This window comes from Myotis brandtii, unplaced genomic scaffold, assembly GCF_000412655.1.
Source record: "Myotis brandtii unplaced genomic scaffold, ASM41265v1 scaffold1218, whole genome shotgun sequence".
In the NCBI taxonomy this organism is placed as follows: Eukaryota; Metazoa; Chordata; class Mammalia; order Chiroptera; family Vespertilionidae; genus Myotis; species Myotis brandtii.
In genome coordinates this window covers 300,014-310,851 of record NW_005354247.1, presented here as the reverse complement: position 1 = coordinate 310,851, position 10,838 = coordinate 300,014, and the positions used below count along the sequence as shown (strand labels likewise).

General features: G+C 36.1%; 1 protein-coding gene across 2 annotated transcripts in view; it reads right to left on the bottom strand.

The window, feature by feature from the left end:
- The window catches only part of ARID4A (AT rich interactive domain 4A (RBP1-like)), a 62,058-nt gene that overhangs the window by 13,389 nt on the left and 37,831 nt on the right, over positions 1-10,838 (bottom strand). Inside the window, exons 16-20 of one of the 2 annotated variants that reach the window (XM_005858761.2) lie at positions 10,503-10,753; positions 7,514-7,711; positions 4,242-4,326; positions 3,017-3,158; positions 86-1,222 (exon numbers count right to left, since the gene is read on the bottom strand). In XM_005858761.2, coding sequence (XP_005858823.1) covers positions 86-1,222; positions 3,017-3,158; positions 4,242-4,326; positions 7,514-7,711; positions 10,503-10,753 — 1,813 coding nt within the window. The remainder of the gene's footprint in view (positions 1-85; positions 1,223-3,016; positions 3,159-4,241; positions 4,327-7,513; positions 7,712-10,502; positions 10,754-10,838) is intronic. The other variant, XM_014533233.1, reaches the window with a different exon arrangement.

Genomic DNA, 10,838 nt, shown 5'->3' with positions numbered 1-10,838 from the left:
TTACAGATCAAGGGTTCCTAAACTCTTAATTTACTAATACTTGGTTTTAATATAAAGGCTGATTTTCTCCCTGTAAAGTTCTTACCCTTCTCTCTGCTCTCTCTTTCTTGAACAATTATACTACAGGTACCAGAGGCGATGCTGTCTTCAAATCCATTTGCCGATTCCCTCTCACAGAGGCCTTCTTGGGATTCTTCAGCAATACTATCCACTTCAATGGTTATGTCACTCTCACTTTTTATACTTCGAGACTCATCTTGACTGAGAGTAAGTGGTGAAGCTACTGAAAAGTTATGCTGTACAACAGGAGGTAGGGCAGATGGAATAGAAACAAGCGAGTTAGACTCAGAGCTTTCAACTACTACATCCTCAATACTGGTCTTGTCCTTTTCATCCAGATCATCCAAATCGACTTCATGGCAAACCAAGGTTTCAGGCCCAATCAGAGGCATTGTATCCTCTTCTTCTTTCAGTGGAGTATTTACAGTTTCTTCAGCTGGATTATCAAATTTCTCACTAGTCAATTCCTGAATGCCTTGGTTTGACTCTGCTATCAATGACGGCATTCCTTCATTTTCTATTTCAAAGTGTTGTTCAAAATTTAAGTTTTTCATTCCCTCAGATGCAACACAATCACTGGTCCTTTCTTGAGATATGCTATTTGTCATTTCCATTCCGTTCTCAATTCTTGTTTTTTTCTCTGGTGATGAATGTCCCAGTATTTTCCGTTTGAACTTTTTTTCTTTTGCACATTGGTCAATTTCATCTTCAGTAGCAGAAGAAAAGGTTTTACTGTCTAATGAAGGAAATTCTAGACTATGAGTTTCTATATGAGGTTCATTTCCTGCTTCATCTTGACTAAATGATGAAATCTTTATAATTTCTAAAGAAAGATCTTTTGTCTTGCTTCGTCTTCCTTTTCCTTTAGGGGACTTTTCTGCCTCTTTCTTAACTTCTTCTGTTTGTTCCACTTTATTTCCAAAAATCTGTACTATTTGTTCATTCTCTCCAACATCTAATTTCAAAGTCTCAAAAGGCTGCATTTGAGTCCTATCATTTTCCTTTAATACATGTGCAGCAATCTTTGGATTTTCTTCATCTAGTTTAACATCATTTAAATTTTCGTTTTTTTCTAGTTCTTCTTTAATATCAGGAGAAAGTTCTTCATTCATCAAATTCTTTTCTAAAAGGTCTTCTGTTTCACTATCAGATGAACAAGAGTCTGCAAGAGGAAATATTAGAAAAGTTTCTATTTTAATTACCAATGTAATTTTGTAATAGAATTTCTGCCAAAGACAAAAAAAAAAAACAAACCAAAAAATCTTAATCATGTACCTCTGAATACCTTCCTACAGAAATTTCTGATATAAAATAAATCATACACTTGTGCAAAAAATGTGTGTGGAGGAGGGTTTCAAGTTAAACTCCATGTAAAAATACATTACATAGAAAATATTACTATCTTAATTTTGTAAAAGAGCTATTTTGCAATTTGCACTGGTATCATGCTTAGGCTAAGATACTCCTTAGAAAATTCAAAGAACTAGATATGAAGTGATAAAGTGGTTTGATCTGAGATCTAGAGTAGGTAGTGATTAATAAATGTGATGGCCATTTTATGTCCTTAGGAATCTGACATTCTACTAAAAATAATTCTGGAAAGATGTACAAAATGAGCAATTTGAATTCTCAAAACTTAAATACTATTTTGATTAAGAGACAAATCACTCTAAGTCAGATAATTTTTAAAATAGAGTTTTAAGACTGTATAGGAGTTATAAAATATAAAAATTCTGTCCACAGGGTGCTTATATTGTAAAGAAGTTCAAAAAGGCAAATTTAAATGTATTTTGTAAATAAAAAGGTACCTAGTTTTATTTTGTGGTTTTACCATATTCAGAATTTAGAATTCATTTGTTCTCATGTTAAAATATATTATACATTATAGACTCATGGTGTGGCTTCATGGTTAGAGAGTCGGCCACATTATGAAGCGTTGCAGGTTGGATTCCCAGTCATGGGCACGTACCTGGGTTGCAGGTTCAATCCCCAACCCCAGTCAGGGGCACGTGCAGGAGGCAACCAATTGATGGGTCTCTCACATTGATGTTTCTCTCTCTTTCTCTCTCTCTACATCCCTCCCTCCTTTCCACTCTCTAAAACCAACAGAGAAAATAACCTGGATGAGGATTAATTTAAAAAAAACAACCCCTTTTATAAGTAGTTTAGCAAGACTACTATATATAGTTTTATAGGTTGCACACTGCACTGGGCATGCCACCTGAGATCTTTCGCTCTGTGGACATGTTGCATTTGTGTAATATGGCAACTGTCCAGCAGATGGCAGTACACAGGAGGAAGAATGCCCTTTCCTAATTGGCACACAAGCGTCCTACAGGCTAATAACAAAACTGTAGGTTCAGAATAGCTTTTTCCTTGAAGGCAGGGACATTTTTATATATAAGACAACTATTTAATGTTGCTTAAGTTATATGAAAAACGTAAAGGTAGAAAAGTGGGGAAAAAGGTAAAAGCAGAATAAAATATGTTCACCTACACTCATCACAAAACATGTCTATACCACCTTCGTGTATGCTCTTTGAACAACATAGTCTCAGCTTTGCTGAAAGATCCTAGGGGACAGCACTGAATTATAGGAAACATGGTGCAGGCTTTGAGGACAGTGCAGCACACAGTAGGATGCACATCTTGTCAACCTACCCTCTATTAAAAGAGTATTTCTAAGATACTGACAAGAAATGGGACACCTAAACTAAACTATCACTAGGTTTTAAGTAACCATGATATCCTAAAATAAATATTTTCTTCAAATCAAATTTTAGTTTAAATTGCATGAGATTAGAAACTTAGATGACCTTCTACGACTCTCACACAACCGACATTTTTAAATTTATACTGTTTTCTTAAAAAATCAGTGCTCCTCAAAATTGAGCACCTTCCATTCCATTTGACAAAGGTGAGCTGTCTGCCATATTGCTGCGAGCAATTCTTGTACCTGATTTTCCTTCACTGTTTGGAGTCTTAGACAAACCATATGGCATGTTTGACGAAAGGGTAGATTTTAAAGGAGGTCGTCCCCGTTTTGACTTGTGCCTCTCCTCATCCCTCTTTTCATCTTTTTCACTGTCTTCTTTATTCTGGATAACAACAACAAAAAGTATGAGAAGAGCCCATTCCTTATGAAAAATGAACATTCTACTTCTGCAAGGAAAACAAAACTCAAAAAGTTTAGATGTTTTATATGTTAATTTCCTAATCTGTGCTTATCGAATAATTAAGAACAAATTGTTCTCTAACTTATTTTATAATTATATGAGTATAATGGTCAACAATATCTAACACTGCAATTATATTGTGAAGGTCAGAGTTGGTGCATTAGAAAGCTATACAACTACTCAGCAATCTCCCTTCCTTCTTTCTTGCTATTCCCTGAGAAAAAGAAAGAAATCTACCATAAAACAGGCAAACACTAGGTGAATCTCTACAGCAAAGGTTGAAAATTCAGGGTGTGGATGAGGATACAGCTGACCAACAAGTATATGTTTTAAAACTTAGTATTAGCTTCCAATATTTAAAAATTGATTTCGGCCCGGGCGGGGTGGCTCAGTTGGTTGGAGTGTTGTCCTGTATACCAAAAATGTTGTAGGTTCGATTCCTGGTCAGGGTACATACCTAGGCTGTGGGTTCGATCCCCAGTCAGGGTGTGTTCAGGAGGCAACTGATCAATGTTTCTCTCTCACATCAATGTTTCTTTTTCCCTCTTCCTCTCTCTCTCTAAAAAAAATCAATAAAATATATACTGGAGTAAAGATTTTTTTTTAAAAAAAAAATCAGATTTTACATTTTAAAAAGTATTGTTTTTGAAAATCCTAAAATCTGGCAACCCTGACTGGATCCCACTGCAAAGGGGTTAGTTCCACCCTCTCTAGTAGAGGAACATGTCCTTCTATTGGTCACTATCAGTCCTACTTTATCCCTTTTCAAGACAGCAGATATAGGCATTTGAGTTTAATGCCTATGTCCCAGGAGTCTCTGGTTTTTCTCCTTTCCTGAAACAATGTGTTAATGTGTTTACATTTTTAGCTTCTGGGTTATAAGAGAGAAAATCACAATTACCTTAAAAGAATCAATATGATTATTACAGTGAGGAAACAAATTTATAAACACACAATATGAATAATTACTGTACCTATCATAAAGGATATGAACTATGAACTTACTTTAGCTTTTTTCTTCTGTTTTTTCTTTGGTCCACCTTTGTCCAAAGGCCAGATTATCCTGTCAGCCTTCACCCATTCATCATACCTTAAAATAAAGAATGTATTTTAAAAATTCACAATAATAACTTATTTGAAATATATTCATCAAATAAAAGCAACAATGGGATAAACTAAAGAGTTTGTTTCTAGTGTTGGCAGAAATGTGAAGGGCATAGGGGCTGGTTTGTTGGTAACATGTGCCAGCTATAGTACTAAGTGCTTTGTATACCTGCCACTAATAGGGCAAGACAAGAGAGCTAGGTAAGCAAACTCTAAATAGATTCAAGATTGTTTGAGCTGCTTTGTTTTCCACAGCTCCCATAGACCTGAACTTAATGAAATAAACAGATTCTGCACTGGAATTCATTTTATTGACCAAATAATTTAAAGATAAGTCAGGTAAATTCAAACTTGTAATATGATCAGTTCCAGATTTATTTATGAAGTCCTTTTCAACTCTCTTTTCCTCACAGAACTCTCTCCAGCCTCTAGTACTTCTAATAAGATTTTATTCTGAACTATGTCACCTCTAAGACTGAAATTTTTTAGAGATAATTTCCTTTATATATAAAGTTTATTCTGTTTAACTCAAGTTGAAAACTCATTTCTCCTGTACCTTTTCCAAAATATTGGCAACACTTTTTCATTTCAATATAGTCAGCCCACGTTACTAATCAGGGGCAAATAAAAAATTAAACTTTCTAGAATGAAATAACAGTTCTTACATTATGTGAATATATAGGTATTTATAGAACTCTATCACAATCCAAAATCTGAACACTGAAGCAAAAAACTACAGGCAGTCCTTGCTTTGAACTGCGTCATGTTAATGGAAACCATACCCTCATTTTGTAACCCAGTTACCATACAAAGCAAGGACATGGTTCCAATATCCACAAGTTCTGGTTGATATGGTATCATGATTACCTATATTATGGTTTGAAAATGATATCTCCTGAATCAACCCAATATCTTCATTTTACCAGGCTAAGTATCTGTACATTATGACCTTACTTAGAAGTATTCATTCATTTGGACATTTACTGAGGGCCTACCTAGCATGCCAGGTAGTATGTATGAGTAAGTATGTAGAGAATAATAGAGAAAAATAGGAAGGACCTTGCTCTCATGCAACTCGCAGTCTGGTTTGAAAGACAGGTAAATATTAAAACCAAGTATAGTCTGGCAAATACAATAAGAGGGTTATGTGTCTGGTTATGGGCTAACAAAGAAATAGTGAGTAACTCTGCCCAACTCTAAAATTCCACAGAACATATGCGACAACCAGCAAGCACAGGCCTGACCTGGAAGACAGCAGGTCCTGGTCACCACCGTATGCCACGTAGGTACTTCCAGCATTAATATTGCCAACCAAAGGTGGTCCGAGACTTTCTCAACTAAGACTAGTACTTCCCTCATAGTTTCATATGCCACCCTATTTTAGAAATCCAACCAGATTCTCTAGGAATTATAGTGGCTCTATGTCAATGAGCACACCAGAATTATACCAGCATTTGGGAGTATGGAGGGACAGTGAAAAACCATGAACCTTGTCAGTAACCAGTTAAGTAAGTATTTAGGGATTTAACTAGTTCGGAAGAATGCCAACATATAATAAAATGTCTGTGAGAATGGTCATACAGTAAAACATTAAACAATTTAGAGAAACAGATGATAGCAAGGGAAAATTCTAGAAAGCAGAACAGAAGAACAGACCCACAAAGACGATAAATAAGAGTGGATGAATAAACTGAATAGAATCTGAGGAAAAAAGAAGACTTTAATATGCCATAACTGCAAAGATAGTGACTCAAAGTTGGTAAATGTAGGCTTTCCTCCTGAACTCAACAACAAGTACATACAACACAACAGTGAGGTAGACTAGGTTTGTTTCTAATGTTAGCAGAAATGTGAAAGGCACAAGCTGGTTTGAGAAAAAAGAAAAAAAATTAGAGGTTTATATGCAATAAACCCATACTTTAAAAATATTTTATATGTGATAAACCCAACTTTAAAATGATGTGAGATGAAAGAAACCTAACTCACTAAAAAGAAAAACAAAATGTTAACATTTACTTGTGCACTTGCTAAGTACCAAGCATTGTTGTAAGCATTTTGTATTTTAATACAGGTATTACCAAGATTTCTCACATCTCTACAAAGTAGGTATTTTATCTTCCCCAATTCAGAGATGAGGGAATTGAGGTATTAACAGAGTACACTGTGAATATGCAGGGAAACCTTGGAGTACTCTTGTTCCAAACAAATACAGACCAAGCAGAAGTACTAAACATACAAGCCTTTCTAAAGGAGAAAGAAAACTAGCCTGGTACAATCAGGTGGGCCTTGGTGTTGCTACAGAGGTGATCTGGCATCACAGCTAGGTTGTATTGTTCTCCTGTTGAACATGAACAATTTCACAGAACATCAACATCAGACAAGTCTTGCAACATGACTGTGATGAATCAAGACAAAAACAAGACCACCCCCTAAGGGTGTATAAACACAGAAAAACAGGAACACTGTCCAAGCCACAAAAAAGTCCAAACATCCTTTTTCCCTGACTGCAGCCTCTTTACCAATCTACATGGTTTAGTCTTCCCTCCTTATGGATAACATTTATTAAGATGACCAATCACAGATTAACCCTATGTCTTGACAGCTTCCAATCTGGAGGAAAGCCCTATTTCCTTAAACCCTCCCCCAAATCACCTAATAGAAGTTCAAATCTTAAGTCCTTCCTAACACTTCTAAAGTAATTAATTTAGAATTACTGCAATGCCTGATATAGTTTTGATTTCCGATAAGTGTAATAAACAAACAAACCCATTTGCACTGTTGGGAGCTGTGGGCCTGGTTCTTCGCCCATGTCCTGCAGGATGCTCTCAGAGAATCCTGAGCTATGGCTGCCCCCAAAGGTGGTACTCTGGGCTTTTACCTAATACCCTCTTACTGAATCACCTCACAGCTCTCCATGCTGTACATTCTTCCTCACTGCAAATGAGTAATACATCCAACTTTTTCAACTATAGGTATGATCTAGGCAACCTTTGGCTGGGAGTATTGGCACAGCTAGTAAACAGTGGAAGTGTTGGAAATCTTGGAAAATTAGGGTACAAGGTGTGCTTTGTAAATACACATACCATTTGCATTGGCTCTTCACAACATTAATTTGAACTTTTTGAATCACTGAAAAGAAATTTCAATAGTAAGAAAATACATTTCTTGCTTACCTCACATTCCAACCATAGTAATGTACCAAATATAACACTTCTCCATCATCAATTTCAGTGCTTTTAATACTGGCTTCATAGATTTTCTGCGTTTTTCCCCGTCCATATTTTACTTTTACTTTGGTTCCTGTTAGGCAGGGTTCCGTATCTTCCTCATCTTCCTCTCCTTCAGAGTCACATTTGCTTTCAGTTTCTTCCCTGCAGTAAGTTATAACATTGATAATGCTACTAATAGCTTAATGGAGAACTAATATATGCTAAAAAAATAAAAATCCAACATATACAATAGTCACAACCTAAATATTACCTTAATAGCATGTCAGTGGAGGAGGAGAAGAAGGAGGAGAAGGAGAAGATTTTTAATGGACTACTTACTAAGGAATTTATTTATTATGTAAAGGTGCACTGTACCAAAAGTAAATCCAGACTTCTTAAAGGCCAATCAATAATATAATTAAATGATGATGTGGAGTCAAATAAATCACTTTTGTTAAAACAAAGTAAGAATAATATGCTCTGAAAGCCTTTGGAATTCACACTCAAGTGTCACTTTATATGCAAAAATTATCTAAAAGTAATTTGTAACTTCCTGCAACTAAATTGTTTTAAATCTACATTACTATTGCTTTCTACTCAATTTAAAATTGTTCTTAGCAAGACTAATTTTTGATGGATAAAATAATGAAAAAGAGCTATCTACCTTAGTAACCATATCTTTTAAATTAGTTTATATTTCAACAGGTCACTAGTTGAAACTGTGGGATAGCACCAGGAGAAAAAAGCTTTGTGTATCTTTGTGTTTACGGCACAAGTGCTATTAAAATGGTGCAACCAGTATATTCTCTATTTGTTTTTATTCATCTCCCATTAGCTTTTCTTTGTTTTGATAATCAGGTAAAAGGAGATTCACATTGGGAGGTCCAATAATATTTTTACAAACATCCTGCGTTAATATTGCAAGGATTCAGAAGAGATCTACATCAAAGGCCAGTCTAGTGTCACAAGAGTATTATTAAATGCTTAAGAGAAGGCATTGTGCTCTATAATAAACAGAGCATTATTTGGAGGACCACTAGGCAGTCAACATGAAATAGCTTTGACAACCCATTTGCCTTGGGAATGTTTTTCTCCAAGGGCACCTTCCAATTACATCCTGAAAGGGTAATTTCAAACACTATGAGAGAAACTACTTAAAACAAATTTCTATAGATATGAATGTTTCCCATTTCCATGATTCCTGCTACGGAATGAGAATACAGATTGTTTATTTGCATATTCAATTTTTATTTTATGAAAAGGAATATTCGTCTCATTTATATTTTATATATGTATTGTGTGTTTTATGTATTATACTAGAGGCCAGGTGCACAGATTCGTGCACATTGAAAGGAAATTAATTAGAAGGTGGCCAGCAGGGCAGGACTGGGCAGGGCAGGACTGGGTAGCAGGACACACCCTGGAGCCAACTTCCCGTGGTCCCTCCCTGGTCGGCCGCACCTGGGAGGGCACTGGGGCTCGAAGGGTGTCTGCAGAGTGAGTGGTGTCCCTCTGGGAGGTGGGGTCCCTCAGCCTGGCCTGTGGGGATAGGACCAAAACTGGCAGTCCGACATCCCCCGAGGGGTCCTGGAGTGTGAGAGGGCACTCTGCAAAGTTGCTGTCACTTGGCAGCTCCGTATTGAGCATCTGTCCCTGGTGGTCATTGAGCATCATAGCTACCGGCCGGTCACTTAGGCTTTCATATATATAGCTATTATATTAATTATATTTATTATATTATATTAATTATATTGCTTATTAACAAAACTTCAAACTATAATTAAACCCTACTTTTTAAGTGGTTCACCTTTGCTTAAATTTTTTGTCCAAATATTTGAAATACCATTATACGCAATTATACTCAACTCCAATTACTTCCTTCCACTTTTCCTAATCCTAATTATATTTCACTACAGAACTTTCCTTATTCACTAATCTAATTCACACACAATTGTGATAGCTCCCATACTTATTTGTACTGAATCATAAAATTATCTCTTCGCTCAGCAGTCATTCCTATTTTTCTAAATATTTTGTCCACAGTTAACTTTCAGATGGATGTCAGCCACTAGTTGAACATAGCAGGCTACTTTTCCCAAATTTTGCTCAACAATTCAAATTTCTAGAAAACTTAGCAACATATAATGTAATAAATGAAAAATAACTATGGAGGCGAGCTTATATTACAAGTGTGTTATGCTATTGTTGCTGAATTAAAATTCATTTTTAGTATATAAAAATTAGTAAATCTATTTGACAACACAGAAATGGCCAACTAAACACCGTCGGATATTACTTTGATCTAGCTGAACTGCCTAATTGGTTATTTTTAAGTCAATTCAGTCCATACATGTATATAATATATGGGGGAGGGGGAAATACAGTTTTCACTCAACAGCAAACAGGATGGACATTAAAAAGCTGAAATTTATTGGTGTGATGTGGGGCAAGAATGTATTTTCCAAACAAGAATAAGGGGTGCATGCCACTTAATCTAATACAATAACTTGAAAAAGAAAAATGTCTTAGATAAAGCTAACACACAGAAACATCTGCTAGTATTGTGCACCCATGTGTTTGTTAGCTTTCCCACGTTGTACCTTTTTTAAAATGGAATTTTTGCTGTCGCTGTTTCCTCTTGTCCACTTCCTCCATTTTTCTCCAGCTCCCTTCCCTGCTGTCAACTGCAGGACCTTTCTTTTGACTGGGTGGCGCAGCCTTCTTTGAGGCCACTGTTTAGGGCACAAGTGCTATTAAAATGGTGCGACCAGTATATTCTCCAATTCCGAAAGGCGATACACATCATCTTCACAATGTGTTTCACCTTCATTAGACAAGAGGAATGGAAGTCCCAATAAGAAAACATTCCCTCAAACCTGAATATCTAAGCAGGAACAGAGCACTGCCGTGCCCCAGACAGGTGCTTCTGGAGAACAAATATAAGATATTGTACCTCTCTTGGTTTTTCTCTTCCTCTTCATCTGAGTCTCTGTCAGAATCCTCCTGCTTTTTTATCTTCTTCTCCTTTTGCTTTGGTGTATTTTTTCTCCCCAGTAGTAGCTCATTTTCTTTTTTCTCTGCAGTTTCATAGTCATCATTCACATCCTTACTTTCTGTATCATTATCTTTTAATTTGTCTTCTGTTTTCTCTTCTTCAATTTCCTTTTTAATAGAATTTGCATCTCGAGCAATTCTCCTTCGTCCCTAAATAGAGAGTACAGAAGCTTTAAAATAGCTATCGCTACAAGGGGGGCAAGGGTTGGACAAAAGAAATGTGTTTGTTTGTTTT